The 18,834-nt window shown below is 39.1% G+C and overlaps 3 protein-coding genes across 7 annotated transcripts; 2 read left to right on the forward strand and 1 right to left on the reverse strand.

The window, feature by feature from the left end:
* Positions 1-935: 935 nt before the first annotated feature.
* On the forward strand, positions 936-8,087 carry LOC135261728 (progranulin-like). The gene is made up of 5 exons (XM_064348284.1): positions 936-1,148; positions 4,607-4,744; positions 5,914-6,090; positions 7,297-7,527; positions 7,691-8,087. The coding sequence occupies exons 2-5, from the start codon at positions 4,607-4,609 to the stop codon at positions 7,817-7,819; spliced, it is 675 nt and encodes a 224-aa protein (XP_064204354.1). The 5' UTR covers positions 936-1,148; the 3' UTR covers positions 7,820-8,087.
* A 5,824-nt stretch (positions 8,088-13,911) lies between these two features.
* clxn (calaxin) lies at positions 13,912-17,020 on the forward strand. 3 transcript variants are annotated; one of them, XM_064348292.1, is made up of 6 exons: positions 13,912-14,071; positions 14,960-15,115; positions 15,662-15,766; positions 15,861-16,012; positions 16,329-16,433; positions 16,540-17,020. In XM_064348292.1, the coding sequence occupies exons 1-6, from the start codon at positions 13,996-13,998 to the stop codon at positions 16,588-16,590; spliced, it is 645 nt and encodes a 214-aa protein (XP_064204362.1). In that variant the 5' UTR covers positions 13,912-13,995; the 3' UTR covers positions 16,591-17,020. The 3 variants fall into 3 exon arrangements, with proteins under 3 accessions (XP_064204362.1, XP_064204361.1, XP_064204363.1); XM_064348291.1 differs by having other exon boundaries at positions 16,329-17,020; XM_064348293.1 differs by having other exon boundaries at positions 13,947-14,071; positions 14,924-15,115; positions 16,329-17,020.
* On the reverse strand, positions 16,589-18,830 carry rbm48 (RNA binding motif protein 48). 3 transcript variants are annotated; one of them, XM_064348290.1, is made up of 5 exons: positions 18,667-18,830; positions 18,267-18,457; positions 17,784-17,929; positions 17,312-17,623; positions 16,589-16,797 (listed from the first exon to the last, which is right to left on the reverse strand). In XM_064348290.1, the coding sequence occupies exons 1-5, from the start codon at positions 18,787-18,789 to the stop codon at positions 16,688-16,690; spliced, it is 882 nt and encodes a 293-aa protein (XP_064204360.1). In that variant the 5' UTR covers positions 18,790-18,830; the 3' UTR covers positions 16,589-16,687. The 3 variants fall into 3 exon arrangements, with proteins under 3 accessions (XP_064204360.1, XP_064204358.1, XP_064204359.1); XM_064348288.1 differs by having other exon boundaries at positions 17,022-17,623; positions 18,667-18,828; XM_064348289.1 differs by having other exon boundaries at positions 17,022-17,623; positions 18,267-18,420; positions 18,667-18,821.
* Positions 18,831-18,834: the final 4 nt, after the last annotated feature.

The following is an 18,834-nucleotide window of genomic DNA, read 5'->3' on the forward strand; positions in this document are numbered from 1 at the left end:
GCTGTTATGTCTGCAATTTATGTTATTTTCTCATGTTTCAGTTGAAATTTTAGAGTACAATAATTATGTGACTTCAGTATGCTTGTATGTGCTGTGCATGTACCTCCATCAGGACTGTTACCAGCCTCATATTGAAGTTGGAATTACAAAACTTGGTTAGTTATAGTTGGTGGAGACATGTTTGTTCCTTTGAGATTGAAAAATAAAAGATGGTGGATAATTCTAAAGTTTGACATGAAATAAAATTATATTGTAGCACTTCCCAGACTGTTTAAATATATATGAGCTGTGTGGAGCTGGGGAAATGGTGAAACAGAACTTGTTCGGGAAGCAATCTGCCTGTTGCCCACAACCACGTGCAAGATTGGTGCAATTTAGCGCAAGTTTAGCTGCCATGTGCTTTGCATGTGATATGCTAGAAGTACCCAAAATTGAGCAACAAATGGACACAGTGCCACAAAACACTAGCTGTCATGAATTTATGAAAGGACACCAAACTGGCTAAATCTTCATCTGTAGCATGAGTTGCAGTGATTTTATTTTATTTTTTTCCTGCCAAGATTAAAATGGTGGCACCTCAGGACTGATGTTGGGAACTTTTGGGGTTTCATGCGGCATGTTTGAAAAATGAATTGTAAACTTTAAAGTAGTATTTAAAATGGCCTCCTGTTGTATGACAGTCATCTGAACAATTTAAAACCTGAAGTAGAAATCAGCGCTAAAAGAAGGGACTTGAAAATGAATTGAAGCGTTACATTTTAATTCTACAGTTTTAGACAACACCCTTTCAGTTTTACATCTTGTTCTGCCAGTGACTTGTAGAGGCTGTTTCAGAAAAACAGGAATGGAAAGTGAAAGTTGAAAGGAATCCCATCCCCCCCCCCCCCCCCCCCCCCAGTCTGTGATTGGGCTCAATCAGAATTTGAAAAGGTATGTAGCAGCAAAAAATACAACCACTGATAAGTTGGTAAAGCCACATGCCTTAAAACCAAAGGAAGTTCTGTTTGCGAGAGTTACTTCCTCTATACTTCTGACTTTTGACTGCGTTTCATTAAACCATTTTAACGGAAGTTGTCTGTTGTATCAAGTTAAACATTGCTTAGGAAAGTGTCTAGCCACCACTCTAAAGAGGACCTAGATCCAAGAAGGTAAGAACCCTACCTAAAGTTGCAGGTTATTTGATTTGGGCAAATCTGCATTAAACGGCAACATGAACAAGAAGACCTAAATATATGCATTTGCATACTGTTGTGGGTGTCATTTGAGGTAACTGCTTAATGAACTGTCAGTTTGGGCCATGCACTTTCACCACAGTGCGTGCTAGTGGACCAAAAGCGGTCTGTAGGCTACTTTGCTGTACTGTACTTGCATCTTTCCATTTTTCATACGTAATATTTTAATAATTTTTACTACAGCGCCCATTATTTAAATATTTGTTTAAAATTAAATAAATTTGACTATCAGATTGCATTTACAAAGGGCGTGAGTGCTCGAATGACGAGGACTGCTCGAGCACTACTCGGGTGAAAAAAAATGCCGTTTGTTTTATGGGTAATAGCCTACTGTTAGTTTCAGAAATCCTTGCTCCGCAATCTAATTATTTCAAGAGGTGTTGTGACTAATGCAGACCTGCCAACCTGCACGCATTTGGTGTAGGCTACCAACCACGCAATTCTTGGTCAAAATACGCAGGTACGAAATGCCAGCTGAAACTACGCAAATATTATTGTAATTTAATTACGGAAAACAATCAATTAATACAAAACAATACCGTATATTTATTCGGTATTTAAACTACATCCCTCGGATTGAACCTGATGCTACGACCTTGTGCTTGTGGTTCTGTAACCCCTCTCCGACCCACTCAACATCCACTGATACGCAGCGGTACTTTATTATCCATCGAGGCGTAACGCTGCAGTGCTGAGGTAAAATGGGAAGTGGGGAGTAATAATCAAGCACAAAAAAACATATAAAACGTTAAAAACTTTACGAGATGATGCATTTCAAGGGGTATATCCTAATGAGATAAATTTGTGTATATAGTTAGCCGTAGTAGTAGCTCGCATACGATTTAGCCTCGTTAGGAGACGTGCGAATAACTGATGGAGTAATTTAGCTGCAGTAACTCAAACGCTGCGGAGACTCCTTGTTCAAACTTTGAATCGCGCACCGTCTATTAGAGCAAAGTGACCATTGCAAAGGTGTTTGACTATAGACTGCTAACGTAGTAAATCACCGACCAGCCTTGCAGTTACAAAATAATCATGACGTCAGACGACGAGGATACTAACAAGAGAGAGAAAAAAAAAGAGAGAGAGAGCAGCAGACCTACTAAAAAGAAACGAGGCCATGCCCCCCAGAAGTTCCTCGTAAAATATCAGGAGCGATGGCCGTGCCTCCGCCCCTCAAAACGTCCGTTTCGCACATTGTGCAATTATGACATTGACATTAGCCACCAAGGAGTTTCATGTAATAATTTAGCTAAACCTCTAGTTCCAAAGGCCTACATTCCTAGATAACTTTTCAATTGAATACTTTTTTTTTCATTAGGCCTAAATGATGTGTGCCTATATTACCTGATTCACTTATTAAATAAAAATGGAAATCATGAACAGAAACTTTTATTTTATTTAAGGTTTTATTCATAATTGACAGTGTTTTACATCGCAACATAAGTTTTTTTTTTTTTTTACACATTACAAGTTTCTGTAAATACTTAAATGAAAGCATGTTACAATATACAAAATAAATTATTTTCATTTTTATTAAAGAATTGAATGCAATTCACTTAACTGATAGTTTTAACTGATCAGTTTGTATAAGCACACATATCATATAATGAAATATGAATCATGAAAAATTTGTTTTAAGCAGGCGTACTCAAACTTTTGACTTGCAAGTGTATCATAATATAGCCAAGTGCAGTGCAAGTGATATTTTAGAATCAAATTATACAATTTTGCCTGATCACTTCAACAGTCAAAACTAGAATTATGACGAAAGGCTTGGGTGTGCGTGCAAAGCGAAGTGGTGCGAAAGCATGTGAACTAAGCGTCACACTGACTATTGTGGTACTCAAAATATTTTCCTAAGGTTGGCAGGTCTGCTAATGTAGTGGAGTTCTCAGTATTTTACCGATTTTTTTTTTTTTTGACCGTTGTCGATCATTCTAACCAAGTGTTCCTTTGCTTCGAAAATTACGTCAAAGTGTGAGTTTAAAGTAAAAATTGTAGAGGTCACAAACTCCTCGTACGGATTTTTTTCTACAATACGTTTGAAGTGTAATTAATTGGGGCTATTTTATATCGGTTGCTACGTTTATCTGTATTGCCTTCTATAGCTAGGCCTACATATTCAATAGAAAAACATCGCTTAACACCCATGCTGTAGCCTATGCATTATTAAGGCGGGGTGTTTGTCACGGAAAATACTGGATAAAGTCATGGAGAATGTCGCGCTAAAGTTGTTGACAATGACAGAAAATGAAAACATGAAATAACATGCGCAAATGCTGCAACAATAACGGGTGCATTAAAAACAAAATTAGCGGGCCTATATGCTATTTGAGCATATGATGTGTTTCACGTTATGTAAAAGGCCTTTCCATGATGGACCAAAGTGATTAAATCTTCACTGGTCTATCAATGCATTTAACTGGTATTTGTTGCAGTAGCGATAATATAACTAAATGTAAAAAAACAACTTCCTACATATACATTTAGTTATATTACAGCCCTATTTACCATATCAACTTTAAGACAAGCAACACGCTCGAAATTCTTATCGCGACCCATTAAATCCAATGGCGCAGATATTGCTTCATAATTTCAAACTGCTTTCCTAAAGGCTATTTTGGGTCCTGCGACTTGAGTTACAAAAGAGAATATGTACGGATTCGTAGACCTGCTGATAGCGACCACCCTCTCTCATGTTAACCTCACATACGCAAGACAGGACACAAACAGTATGCTAGCAAATTTATGTCAGGTTCCATTCATTTATATGGGGTGGTCGATACACGTCCCCTTAGCAACCAAAACTAGCGCTGAACCACCTCAGACTTATTTGCCAGTCACAGAAAAAATCGCAGAAGTACTGAAAAAATAACCACTGGAGGATAAGGAATTTTTTCCTACATAACTAGGTACAGGTTACCGATATTTTGCCTATTTCATATATAGTTGCAAATCAATTAACGTTTTTCCTGTCTGTCGAACAAAGGTGGTCGATAATAGGTGCTCTCACTCTACCTAGCGATCATAAAGTTTTAGTTGGTCTTGGTTGGTCACGATAATCCTGCCCCCAGCCCCTGACATAAGCAGTTCTTCGTTCTAGACCAGCCAAGTGTTGGTCCCGCTTTGGAACCAGTTTTCCTGGCCGAGAGCCGGTTCTTTTGCTGTCGAAAAGAGAAGAACTGGTTTGCGATTAGGCACCGGCTCCGAACCGGCCCTCAAAATGCCTTGGAGGAAAAGGGGCAGTTGAGGATGCCTTTTCAAGAACGTTTAATCAAGCATACTTAAGAGTTTTTGATGAAATTTGTCACCTCAATTTTGTTAGCAGAAGGTACCCCCAAAACAAGTCATACTTATGTTTTTCTTCCCAGATGCTGAGATTTGTGTTGGTGCTCCTGTCGTTTGAACTTGCCTCCAGTACTGTAATATGTCCAGATGGAAGAGTGTGTCCGGATAGATCCACCTGCTGCGAAACAGATTCTGGATACGAGTGCTGCCCGGTTCCAAATGTAAGTCGATTATAGGAACAATGGTCAATTGGCTTTCAGTGGAAACGTCCAAGCCACTGGTGATGTTACCACCCAGAATAATTTTATTTAAGTTAGAGCTATACACCTGGGACACACATCACATAATTCTCAAACCAACAATGTCACTAATGTCAGGGTTTTTGGGGAAATGGACCCAAACGCAGAGTGGGAAAAATTCACAAAAAAAAGGGTAAATATACACAAAGAATTTAATACAAAAAAAAACTCAGGATCAAACAAAGGGGCCACGAGGGGAAAAACCACAAACTCAAAAACCAAAAAAAACACAGAACAGAACACAGGCAGCGCAGAACACAGGCAGGTCAGAAATACAGGCAGGCGGAACACACACAAACAGGCAGAAACTCACAAGTCAGAAACACAAACACGAACACAAGCAAGCAGATACATACCAGTCAGAAACAAACACAAGGATCCAGCACCTGCATCAGGGGAACAAAGAACTAATGAGACAATAATGGAAAACAATAATACAATTAACACAGGGGAAACCAATGAGAGAAAGAACAGAAATACAAAAACTGAGAAGTGCTGCCAACTGGCGGCCCAAAAAGGAAAAATAGAAACAAGAAGACAGAACCATGACAACTGATTGTTGCAAAAAGAGTATGGCAATCTGTCGCTGAAAGAAGTAGTTTGAGATTTGCTTTCAATTGATGTAACCAGCTGAAACAATATAACTGATTTGGTTTTCATATTATATTTATGTAGCTTCTCCTAATTTTTGAATGAATTTTTAATATATGGCACATTCTATTAAGATAATTATTTTAAAAGGGGGAAAAAGGTAAAAAAGTGATCACATTCTTATACCAGGGGTGGCCAACCCAGGTCCTGGAGAGCCACAGGGTCTGCCAGTTTTTGTTTTTACTCAGCACTTAATTGATCAATTTAAAGTAGTCAATTGCACAGTTAACTCAACTCACCTGGCTTCTTTGTTCTAAGTGGTTGATATTTAAGGTGAAAACAAAAACCAGCAGTCCCTGTTGCTGCCCTGGACCAGGGTTGGCCACTCCTGGCATATCCCATTAAAAATGTGACCAAAATGTTAGGTTATACCCTTATATATTGAAGAGCCCTCAAAAAATCCTGGCAAGTGACACTCCTGTGTTCCCGTGTTTTTAAAGGCTGTTTGCTGCCCTGACCGGTCCCATTGCTGCCCACGAGGTTTTAAGTGCAATACGCTGACCCAGATGTGTGAGAGGTCAGGTGGAAGCATGCCCATACTGCGGAAAGTGCCTGCAAAGCCCTCTGGCCTCTCTTTCCTCAATGCAGCGGTGTCTGATCCTAAGATGGCCGAACAGGTGATCCCAAAACATAACCCCCACCTCCAAAAAACTGTGTCTGGGGTTACTGCTGTTTCCCACTGAGCAGCAGTGTGAGCAGTCCGCTCCTGCACCACTCTCCTGTCAATGCTTTTACCCCAGGGGTGCGCATCAAGGGCTGATCCATTTCAGGATTTTGTGCCAACTTCTGCTAATTATTTTATCAGCTCAATCATGCACTACATGGCCAAAAGTATGTGGACACCTGACATCCAACATCTCATCGAAAATTATGGGCATTAACATGAGGTTGGTCCACCCTTTGCTGCTGTAACAACCTCCACACTTCTGAGAAGGCATCATACTAGATGTTGGAGCAATGCTGCAGGGATTTGCTTTCATTCAACCAGAAAAGCATTAGCGAGGTCGGGCGTTGATTGGGCAATTAGCCATGGCTTGCTGTTGACTTTCCAATTGATCCCAAAGGTGTTGGAATGATGTTGAGGGCAGGGTTCAGTGCAGGCCAGTCAAGATCTTCCACACCATTCTCAACAAAACCATTTCTATATGGACCTTTCTGTGCGCAAGGGGCATGCTGAAACAGGAAAGGGGCTTCCCCAAACTATTAGGGAAGCCGAGAATCATATACTGAATGTCATTGTATGCTGTAGCTGTAGATTTTCCTTCCCTGCAACGAAGGGGCATAGACCAAACCATGAAAAATATCCCCAGACCAAAGGGTGCCCAGATACATTAGGTCATATAGTGTATCTTGATCTGACATTTATATAAGCACCAACTACATCCGCTGATTACAATTGTGTACTAAAGTTTATACTGTGCTTAATTCCATGAGTAACCCAGAATAGTTTCTAGAGCTTTCAGAAAACTAAATCTTAGGTAATTGGTTGGAACAAAAATCAACACACAGACTAGCCTTCCAGAACCAAAGTTGTGCACCACTGTTTTAGACTCATCACAGACAGTACTCCAATGGAGTGAGTGCTGATGGGTGTATAACTGACACCAACACCACAGTGGGTAGACTGTTGGAGGCAGCCATGCTGTCAGGAGAAAACCTACCTAACAAAAATTCTTGATAATTCTGTTCTGCCACATGGACTCCCAGTTATGGTTACCCCATAAAGTTTGGACCTGAAATGTCTTTGCTATTAGGCAATAATTTCTGTCTGAACCAGATCAAGACTGTTGACGCTTATTCAGGGTGTTTTTTTTTCCCTGCAGGATGAGTGCTGTCTGAGCAGCAGTGGCTGCTGTCCTGTGGGATTCCACTGTAACGAGCACAAGGCTTGTGAGAAGGACAGAGTGCAGTACCCACGGGCCGAGCTGCAGCAAGCCTCGAGCATTGGGTCCCAGGGTGTGATCACATACTGTGATAGAAAGTTCTACTGCCCCATGAATACCACTTGCTGCAAGAATCCTTCTGACCAGTGGGGCTGCTGTCCATATCCCTTGGTACACACATTATACTGATTTCTCCGTTTTAGCTGGAGGTGGGGTGGGAAGCAGCGCTGTAGGCATCGCCTCAGAGACCCACTGGAGTGATGTTGTGCATTTGTATGAGCAGTCAGTGCAGTGTTGGCCTTTTCAGGTATTAACGTACCTCTCTCTTTCTTAGGCTCTATGTTGCCCTGACAAGCTGCATTGCTGTGCATATGGGTTCATCTGTGATAGAAGATCTACGAACTGTATAAAGGAATACGCAAGCGTCCCTGCAGCTCTCAAGGAGGCGGCGAGGAGAACCTGACCGACTTTTGAACATTTCGCTCAGATATTCCCAGCCTTTTGCATTCTTTAAGTATTCAATTTTTCACACAACAGGATATAAAGCGATTGTTTCATTTTTAAATTAATGCACAGCTTCAGCTGGACGCCAGCACAGGAACCTAACACAGAAGCAACAAGAGTAATGAAAATGCAATAACCTCTCACTGCGAAATTGCGCTTACTTTAAAGCAAATTATGGTGGTTGGTTCAATGTCGACAATTAATTAAACACACTTGTAATAACAAAATTTTGTGGTTTTTCTGATTACCCTGCAGGAAAAATCAACGTTGCTGTTAGCCGATAACCAGCATTAGCAGCAAGGGCTAGTTTTGTGAAACATGGTATCTGGTAGTTGGTGATCAGCTAGAGTGAGGTTTATGAAACGGGAGCGTATCTATGTTCCCATGGTCCTATGTTCCCAGGGTCCTATGTTCCCCAGTTCATTATTCTGTTAACACACATTAACCCTCCTATTGCGTTCAGGTCAAATTTGACCCATTTCAAGTTAAAATATTTAATAAATATTATCCAGTTTTTTTATTGGAACAAGGCTTCAAAACAGCTATATAAACACAACAAAACCAATGGTTATCATTTTATTTGATTATATAGAGCTGGGGAACTGGGACCCTGGGAACATAAGACCTTGGGAACATAGGACCCTGGGAACACAGGACCCTGGGAGAGCACATATGTAGAGCTGGGGAACATAGGACCCTGTGAACATAGGAATGACCCCACTGAATTCGATACAGCATGCATGCTATCTAGCTACATGTAGACAATTTCACTAACAAAGTTGCTAACAAAGACTACTGTCCTCATCAGGGTTCACTAATAATAAAGCATAAATGACTAGGCATTGGTAGTTCACCTGCATTTCTTTCAATCAGGGGAACTGAATTCGATACAGCATGTATGTTATCTAACTACATGTAGCCAAATTCACTAACAAAGCTAACAAAGTTTCTAATCAATGGCTTAGTATTATTCTATTCATAAGTTGTAGTGCTTCCATTGAGTTACTGAAAATGACACTAAATGAATATTTGCTAAACGTTCAACATTTTATTTCTTACTCTATACCTCGGAAACATAACAATGTAATCATAGTATTAAGTCCGGCGGTGAACCGGATTGGTCTTGGCTACGCCGGCTGGTGGAAAGAGCACGCAAAAGTTGTGCTGAGGTCACCAACGGCAAGAAACCTTTCCGCAAACCAAACAGTATCTGAGTGGCAAAGTAGTCTTACCCAGTGCTACTGGAATGGGATTCATTTAATGTTATCTCAGTTATCTGACTCCAAAAACAATGTTTTAACCTTTCCTCTGTGCTAACAGTTATGCAAAGACGGAGGAGCCTGCTGTCCGCCAGTAGTGTGGCAAATCGCTGTCTAGCTTGGTAGAGGTGGACATGTCTTTGGCTTGTGTAGCCTGCATAAGTACAATTGTGTATCCTGCTACCACGCTAGTGTATAGACAAGTGACTATGGGGTGCAAGTTCTATGTGTATGCTAGCACCTTAAACCTGCAAGAGTCAAAGAGGAATGCCAGGTTGAAATGAATGCAGTTTATTGTTCAGTGTGTCTAGTAATAATGACAATATACAACGATGCAAAATGTGAGTGGTAAAATGGCTATACACGTAAATGATCTATACGTGCAGTAGACCATGGTGACCAATTGGTATCAAGATCTTTAGCCAGAACCCCATCACTAAAGTCAAGACACCAACTTGTTCCCCATAACATCATTTTTTCCAACAATACAAACCATGGTTACATATTTTGGAGAACTTAAAGTTCACATAATGCTGATCCAATTGGATGTTTTGCAACTGAGCACTGTCTCATCATCACAATTGCTGACTCCCTGTCAGCATAGTAAACAGTCTGTTTTACTTTGAGGGTGAGAGGCAGACTACAGTGAACTGTCCTACAGTGTTAACTAATCAGCCTAAGGTGTGTTCTCCACAGTTCGGGGCTGGGCCGGGAGCACACAGAGAGAGAGCAGGTTTCTGAGGTTCATTCTGTCCTAGCACAAAAAGAAAGCAAAGCTGGCACTGAAATACTGGAGGAGCTGGTCGGCTGAAAAGCGGGCCAGCTTTGAACAGCGAGCTGAAAAGCTGCCGCTCAGTTTTGCTTTTTTGTCTTTCTTATTTTTGTTTGTTTTGTTTGACGCCCATGTTAACAGGTTAGAGCAGCCACACAGCCTGCGTGAGACGTGTGTCTGAGGCGCGGCTCGAGCCTCGCTGCAGTGGCGCATCATCTAGAGTTTTGGCGTGGAGCCTATTTTTCATGCGTGAGGCTCGCGGTTATCAGCAAAAATAGACAGTGAAAAGATCTGTTGATAGTCATATTGACATCATACCAGCAACATTACATAACTGACACCTTTCACTATAGTTTCAATGTCTAGGCCATATCTGAATATGTCACAGACATGAAAAAAAATATATAAATATATATTTTTTAAACCATTTCAGCAATTTTTTATTTATTTATTTTAATTATTATTTTTTTTACACTTGAGCACACACTTCTTAACCTTTTTCTGTCTAAACTAAATATAAATTAAATTTGTAATGAAATTAAATCAAACATTCTATTATCGTTGGCCATTATCAAAGGCAAACTCAGTGCAGAAAGATAGGGCTGGCAGTAGCAGCGCCGCAGCAGCAATGCTGGTGGTGTGGACACACGCAGCAGTTCAGCGAGGTAGCCGTCACGCACATGTGAGGTAAGCCCAAGCGTAAGACTACCCAAAGCAATAAAGGTGGGCGTAACTGCGGTGAGGCGCCTGGCACTGTAGGTCAGTGTTTCAGGTCAAATTGACCTCTTTATTAAAGTTTGGAAATTAGGAAAAATAGCAATAACATTAGTATTTAGTATATTGTAAATAACATAATTGTATACATTTTCTACACAAAAAAGGTCATTTTAAAGTATCATGATAAATAATGAAATCTTGAAAGTAAAATCCACTCCTTAAGTTAATATAAGCTCCTGCTTGTGGGCCTTCTCTTACTTTGGGCAATTTCTTGCCAGCTGAATCTGTTTCTTGTCCTGGGAGACAGAGGAGGGATCAGTACATAAAAAAATTCAGCAAGCAGTGCACACCTTCTTACATCATTGGAAGTTCCAACCAAACCCGTTCAACATTAGAACTTTTTTCTCAGTGACCTTTTTCCAGGGTCAGCGGTGAGAAACCATGAGTTATATTGTGTGACACTATCACTGATTATCTCAAACAAACAGTCCTTCAGTAAACAACTGAAACAAATCACCCAGCTAGAAGAGGCCAAATTGAGTAGAGAAATAAGTCTGTGCTGCAATAAACCCATAATTACTGATGCTGACAAAAGGAATTTAATCACACTACAAATTAAATTGGATGCTATTTACACAAAGAAAGCAAAGGGGGCTTTCATTAGATCTAAAGCAAAATGGATCAAGGAAGGAGAGAGAAATTCTTCTTATGTTTGTAGATTAGAGAAAACCCACCAGGGAAAAAATAATATGGGAACATTGATCATCAATGCTCTGACTCAAAGAGAATAGCCAATGAAACCTATTCCTTTTATAGTCATTTATATTCTTCTAATTTCTCACCCGATACAGCAGAAATCTTCTTTGATGCAAATCAAAGACATCATTCCTCAAATAACTGAGGATTTCAGAAATGACTGTGAGGCAGAGATCTCATATGGGGATCTAGAGAAAGCAGTGCAGTGCTTGACTCCTGATCACTCTCCTGGCCCAGATGGCCTTACAGCAAATTTTTATAAATATTTTTGGGAACATATCAAACTACTTTTATTTGAAACACTAAAAGAAAATATAGAAAATCTATCACTTCCACAGACTATGAGGCAAGGTTTAATAGTTCTTATTACAAAGGTAGACCAATTTGATATTTCGACCAATACGCTTATCAAATGATTACATACTATTTCAGATTGTCTCAAGGGCTTTCTCAAATAAAAGTGACCTCAGTCAGGATTTTGAGAGGATCATACTAATGTGCCCTTCTAGATGCTGATAAAGATTATATAAATGGCTCTATTCTTTTTCTTGATTTTTATAAAGCTTTCGACATGGTAGAACATCCTTTTATTTTCAAGGCATTGGCATCTGTGGTTTTGGAGAGAATTTCAGGAATGTAATCAAATGCCTTTATCATGACACTAACAGCTCAATATCTTTATCAGGTGGTACTTCCCCTTGTTTTACAATTAACAGAGGTATAAAACAAGGCTGCCCAATTTCACCATCACTCTTCTTAGTTGCAGCTGAAATGCTCTCAATTCTTATCAAAAATTCAGATATTGAGCAATTGAGTGTCTTTGAGAACCAAATAGTCGTAAGTCAACTGGCAGACAACACAACTTTGTTTTTGAAAAATGTTGAGCAGGTTCCAAAGGCTATTCAGATTATAGACTTATTTTCCAAAGCATCTGGTTTACAATCGAACCTGAAAAAGTGTGAATTATTAGCTATACACGACTGCCTTCTTGTGGCAGCATATGGTATCCCCATTAAAACTACGGTCAAATACTTAGGTGAGCACATTACAAAGGAGACTAAATTAAGTGAAACTTTGGATGTATGGAACAAAATGGGTGAATGCAAATTAAGATTAGACAGATGGTTAAACAAAGATCTTTCTCTTTTTGGTCGCATTTATATAACAAAGTCTATCAAGGTGCATTTATACAGCTTATTCTCTTTCCATATCTAACAAAGCGGTAAAGACCATCAACAAGTTAAACTTTGACTACATTTGGAAAAGAAAATCTCATTACTTAAAGAAAGCAACCATGGTAAAAGTCTATGAAGATGGTGGTCTACAGGCCATTGACTTTGACTATATAAATGGAACTTTAAAGATCAAATGGTTAATTTCCTTTCTAGTAAATAACAACAGCTTTTGGTATTGTGTTCCCAGGGAAATTTTTAAAAAGAACACAATTTCACACCGCACGATGTTCCCATCTGGAATTGCAGATTCATTCTTTTTATAAATAGGTATTTATTTTTCAGTGACTGGGTGGAGAAAAAGATTTGGTCTGTCAGCAATTTATTAGATGAATCTGGAAACATCTTACCTTTTGAGGAATTCTGTATGAAATTTAATTTCCAGTGCAACCGTAAACAATATGATAAGGTTATTAAAAGCATACCAACTTCTTTTATTTTGATGACTAAAAACGCACTACCTCATATGGTTTGCCTCCCCCCCCCCCCATCCCCCTTCACTGATGATTAGTGTACATGATTTCTCAAGTAAGGTTTTGCCAAACAAAGTGATCACTGGTCTCTTTACAAATGTTTTATATCCTATGCAATTCAGCAGAAACTCAGCTTCTCATGCCTTTTGTCAGCCTACTTTAAAGAAATTACGCATTAACTTCCTAAGCTTACCTTTACCACCAGAAGGAAAAGAGCTATACTTCAATGTATTTAATGATGTCCTTCAGGAGAATTCCTTAGACAAAGGTTCAACTTTGATCACAATAGCTGTATATTCTGTGATGAAGAAATAGAAACTACAGATCACTTATTTTTCTTCTGTCTTCATAGAAATATTTTCTGGTGTGATATGAATGATTGGCTAGAATCAAAAATCTTTTCTCTCTCCCATTTTACCAGAAATGATATTACGTTTGGAATCATAATGGAGGATAAGAAAACTGAACTTCTGTTGAATACTTTACTTAGGTACATTTTTTATTCATAAATGTAAATGCATTAAGACACAACCCTTGTTGGTGGTTTTTATGAGAACTAGCACTGTACTGCAAATCACTGAAGTATATGAAAAAGAAAACAGCAAAAAAAACTACTGAACATTATTGATGCCTTCGAATTATTAGAAGAGACCCCTTAGATATTTTATTTTATTTTTTGTCTTTTATTAGGTTATAATTATGTTACATTGTGTGCTCCGTTTTCTAAAAAGCCTACTACTGATGATGTATCTCTTGCCATCTCTTGTTTGTTGTACAATTTCTACTTCAGTTAATAATTTTTAAAAAAATAAAAAAATTTAACTTCGCTCTTCCTTCTTTTCACACGTGGATTTCAGTTTCTATAGCAACTTGATGATAAACATTGCCTGTGAGTGTTGAAGTTACTTCGACTGAAAGACGGCGAAATGTCTGAAATGTCGGCGATGAACAGAAAAATCATTCAAAATCTAGCAGAGACCTTTTCCAGGCAAATAAAACACTGTAAGTGCACGCCGCTGACGCAGAATTATTAATTAATAGACAGCCTCCATGTTCCCGAAAGCTTGTTAGCACCGCTCAAGTACAGCTAACGCTACAGTAGCTAGCAAATTTTAGTCATCTTGTTGTAGCGAACAACCGGAATAGGCTACTTTACGGAAAAATATCTTACAACCCATATTGAATCTTTCAAGTAATTTTAGTTCGGCCAGCAGCTATTCGTCCATCAGTTGTGCTTTCCAAATGTTCAGGACTAACACACTGATCATGAATTTGTTGATCGCCAGCCTTAACGTTACATATCTTTCAGTGTGGCTTCGAGCTGTGTTATAATTTCCCTAATAGAATTTTAAACATCTATAGACTATTTCAAGCAATGTCATTAAGGGCCAGACTAAGGCGCCGTTCCTGAGTATTATTATCTTAGTCACAGACTCAACAAACGATGATGAGCCCAACAGATACATTAGACTTAGTCTACCAAGGTGTGTCGTCCATTGTGAGAGTATTACCATGCAAAACTGATGAAATATTCTTAGCTACAATTTGCTTGTAATACTCGATGATCTAAGTCACAAAAAGGAACACTTGGGATCAGTTGTGCTTATTTTTAAAAAATCACTTGCTTGTTTGGGCTCCTCTTCCAGTTTAGTTAAATCTTTTCTAGTCTGTGGTTTAACGTCAGCCTGACCTTACAGGATAGGTAGGCCTACTTGCAAGTAGGCTACTCAGGAAAGCATAAGTTAAACGGTACTTTTCCAATAAATCATTCTTCCTGTTTTTTTATTTTTTTTAAATCTAATTCTGAGACCATGTTTTATATGTAATTTCATTCTTAATTCCCAATAACTTAAGAAAGATCAATATAAACCCCATTGATCCTGGCTACAGTTAACAGAACTGAGATGGAGTGTCTAATACGACTGTTTAATGGCTTGCTGGGAGACCAAAGTGACCGGAGAGCTGCAAATGGCCTGGATCGGGGTAAATTCAGGAACATTCTCCACAAGACGTTTGGAATGACAGATGATATGATCATGGATAGAGGTATGCACTGAATTCCATTTGTTGGAAAAGTGTTTCAAAGTAAACTCATACTCTAGAAATAATAATGACAGCAAGGGACCTGTACATATTTTGTAAGATATCTGGATGTCTGGGTTTGTAAGTGCAGTAGCAGACCGAGGCTTGTGTTGTAATGTAGCAGTATCCCTATTGCACATATTGTATCTTGACCATGCCAGTGCCAACCCATGGAGCAAAGTATAATTAGCTGTTGCTTTGTTCAGGTAGGGAAGGTTGTAGTCTGCAGGATAACTCAATAACCTCAGCAATCACAGTAACTGCTTTGGTTGGATATGTACCTGCAGTTTGTCTGCATTAGCTGTGTCTGGTTTGCATGTTGTGGAATAACCATGCATAAGTGTAAAAGCCAATGACACAAATGAGGATGATGAGGTAGTAATGAGTTGGTTGCAACTGGGCATTCAATTTGGGGATGGAGGCATTTGGTATTACTCCTTGTCTATAGCATGTTTTCTCAACACAAGTGTGTGCTTTTTGCTTTAAACAATAAGATTTATTTTTATTTAGTTTTTCATGCATTCGATAAGGATAATGACAGCTATGTCAATGTGAAGGAGTGGACAGAGGGTTTGTCAGTGTTTCTACGTGGGACATTGGATGAGAAAATAAAATGTAAGTAAAATAAAGTATTTGCCAAATGCTCCCATCGTGTGTTGTCTTGCAGTATGTACACTAAATATTTACTTCTTCAATTTTTCAAATTCAGACTGCTTTGATGTGTATGACTTGAACGGAGATGGTCATATTTCTCGGGAAGAGATGTTCCACATGCTGAAAAACAGCCTCATCAGACAACCAACAGAGGAAGACCCAGATGAAGGCATCAAAGACCTGGTGGAAATTGCTCTAAAGAAAATGGTGCGATATATACATGACATTGTTTGCGAATGTTTAAAAATTAATTAAAATAACATACATAATCATAGTCATAATCATAATCATAAACACTTTATTATGCACATTCACCCATATTTGCATATGCACAGCTGATTTTATATTAACATATGTACATGTGACTGAAGATTTTGATCAACGCTGAAAGCAAGCTGTGGACCTTTCGAATACCGATATATATATCATGTTTAGACAGTTTCTATTTACATTCTCATTTAAAGATGTCAAACAATGTTTTGAATTTAAGGGGATTTTTGTACGATTGTGCTGCTACTTACAGGATCATGATCATGATGGCCGTCTGTCTTTCACTGACTTTGAGAAGGCAGTAAGGGAGGAAGACCTGTTACTGGAAGCTTTTGGAACTTGTCTCCCAGATGCAAAGGTATACATCGCAAATAGTGAATTAAACACCTTTGTGAATTATTTTCAGTTGCGTTATTAAGGTGCTGGGATAATAGCTAAAATGTCTTTTTCCACTTCTGTTCCAGAGCATACAGGCATTTGAACAGCAAGCATTCCAGGATTCTCTTGAGAACTAATTCAGGCATGTTTTATTCCAAGTTCTCACCAAATAAATAACTCTGACTTAAATTTTGGGTGTACGTCCTCAGACACCTAATACCCTTATCACCAGTATTATTGGGTGTAGTTCCTGTGAAGACATGGAATGCTATTTATATCCTCCTTCGTGGCTTGGGAGTGGTGGCTTTCTTCTCTGCAGGCTTGTACTCTGGAACTGACGAAACCTAACATATGACGACAAAGAAGAGAATGTACACTGAATATTCTCAGACTTAAACTTGAATGGTTAAATATGCCTGTATTTAATATCCTAGAATGTATATAGTGTTGCAGAGACACACTGCATTTCTAGCTTAACATATGTCAAGCTAGAAATGCAGAGATTTCAGAAATGTGATCTGATGGAACAACAACAGTGTTTATTAAAATTCAGTAACACATCACCAACCTTTGCCATGGTGCTTCTTATTAAATTAGCTGTAATATTCAAGGAAGCATCCTCCATGTCCATCTTAGGTGGCTGTGGTAGTTTTGGTCCAATCAGAGTTTCACTTTTTTCTACAATTCCCAACAGTGCATCTTGACAAGCTTCCTCTATTTTACGTTTCCTGTTTTCTAAGTGTGTTGTCCTTGGTATAAACCTGGTTGTAGGGTGACTGATTTTTCTCTGCTGGTTACTCGATGCTGGATTTCCATGAGGGGATTGTAAAACTTTAGATGGAAGAGGCTCATTATTACCAGTATCAACGAAATGGTATGTGGACCCCATGTTGTCCTCAGCAGGCTGCATGTTACGTTGATATCCCTTTAACACAAATGATGATGATGATGACGATGACGCCTGCTCAGAAAAGGATGAAGGTCTATAAACATCCTCTTGTGGGGGAGGGGGCAAGAAAGGATAACTTGAAAGGTAGCTGGCATTCAAACTTTCCTCTTCCTCCTGAGAAGTATCTTTCCATTTCTTTTTTTCACACAAAGTCATTTCTGAGTCATTTTGGGTTCTGGGTATTTTGCTTTTATCGTCTTCTGTTTGGTCAGATTCTCTAGCTGTGAATTGGAGAACAAAAGTTATCATGCAAGTAATACTATTTTAATTGCACCAAAATTGTAGTAAAAGTGAAACAACCAATGTAATAGGTAGGATCTGAGCAGCAAAAATAAAATAGATAGCATGTAGAATGTCAGCACATAATTCAGAACATTTTACCTTTATTTCGCATTATCCTGGCAACAAATCTTCTCCTCTCTTGTAATTTCTGTCTGGTGTCCTCCACCGTTTCGTTTTCAGGAGCATAGCATACGTGAAGCAAGCCACCAAAGAAACTCCTTTCATCCAGATTACGTTTTGCCACTCTGTCAAAAGTGTTTGAAATCAGAGAGTTTATAGTTTTTGGGTCACGCAATAGTTTAGACCAGTGATTCCTAAACTCGGACCTGGGGCCCACCTGTGCAGACAGGTGTTTGTTCCAACCCCAGTTGGAATCCCATAATTTTAACAAGCTTAATTTTTCTTAATTAACAAAAACCAGCATACATGAGGGGGGGGGACGAGTTGGGAAACCACTGGTTTACACACTAGCTAGCATAATTTGACTGTTTTATTAGCATAATGTAACTAAGAACACACTGCTGCGTGTATGGCGTGGCAAGATGGTTATGTCTATGGTCCAGTATGTCCGACAGCACTCACTTAGCACTTTGAAGCCTCTGGAATTTAATTAAGTAAACTTCAGTGAACTCCTCTGCAGGGTATTCGTCCAGTACTCGGTACTCTTCAATCGCCCCATACAGAGCAAAGAGCTGGACCAGTTCTGTCATCACGCCAATTGCTGGAACTCCTTGGACTAACAAGAAACGAGATTCCAAGTTGATGGTGTATACCTAAGGTAAACAGTAAACAGTTTTCATGTTCAAACGAGAAATTCATATTAGCATCACAAATACATGTACCAAGTCGCCAAGTTAGCTTAAACGGTAAACATTAAACAGCAAGTTAACTAGCAAGCTAACGTCAGTTAGCATAAGATAGACTGATATAATATTTAGCGATCTAGTTAGCTAGGTAAAAACCCGCGATCGCATATACATACTTTGACAGCTTTGGGTCTCCTCCCTTCTCTATATTTGGGCCTTGTGTGACAAACTGTTCGTTGTTCGTGGTGTTTGTGAACTTCGACGGGGCTCCAGCTTGAACCACCACTGGGGGCTGCCATCTTCGTTTGTCAAGACAACAGCAAACAAGACAGAGCTAATCGAGT

Source organism: Anguilla rostrata, chromosome 8, assembly GCF_018555375.3.
Source record: "Anguilla rostrata isolate EN2019 chromosome 8, ASM1855537v3, whole genome shotgun sequence".
Classification (NCBI taxonomy): domain Eukaryota; kingdom Metazoa; phylum Chordata; class Actinopteri; order Anguilliformes; family Anguillidae; genus Anguilla; species Anguilla rostrata.

What these genes read in the sequence shown, in the direction of transcription:
- LOC135261728 (XM_064348284.1), top strand. Translation starts at nt 4,607, where the DNA reads ATGCTGAGATTTGTGTTGGTGCTCCTGTCGTTTGAACTTGCCTCCAGT. An exon ending in ATCCTAAGATGGCCGAACAG is followed by an intron (nt 6,091 to 7,296) that starts GTGATCCCAAAA and finishes TTTTCCCTGCAG; the next exon opens with GATGAGTGCTGTCTGAGCAG. An exon ending in GCTGCTGTCCATATCCCTTG is followed by an intron (nt 7,528 to 7,690) that starts GTACACACATTA and finishes TCTCTTTCTTAG; the next exon opens with GCTCTATGTTGCCCTGACAA.
- rbm48 (XM_064348288.1), bottom strand. Translation starts at nt 18,789, where the DNA reads ATGGCAGCCCCCAGTGGTGGTTCAAGCTGGAGCCCCGTCGAAGTTCAC. An exon ending in GGAGACCCAAAGCTGTCAAA is followed by an intron (nt 18,458 to 18,666) that starts GTATGTATATGC and finishes TGTTTACCTTAG; the next exon opens with GTATACACCATCAACTTGGA. An exon ending in CAGGATAATGCGAAATAAAG is followed by an intron (nt 17,624 to 17,783) that starts GTAAAATGTTCT and finishes TCCAATTCACAG; the next exon opens with CTAGAGAATCTGACCAAACA.
- clxn (XM_064348291.1), top strand. Translation starts at nt 13,996, where the DNA reads ATGTCTGAAATGTCGGCGATGAACAGAAAAATCATTCAAAATCTAGCA. An exon ending in TTCCAGGCAAATAAAACACT is followed by an intron (nt 14,072 to 14,959) that starts GTAAGTGCACGC and finishes TCCTGGCTACAG; the next exon opens with TTAACAGAACTGAGATGGAG. An exon ending in ATTGGATGAGAAAATAAAAT is followed by an intron (nt 15,767 to 15,860) that starts GTAAGTAAAATA and finishes TTTCAAATTCAG; the next exon opens with ACTGCTTTGATGTGTATGAC.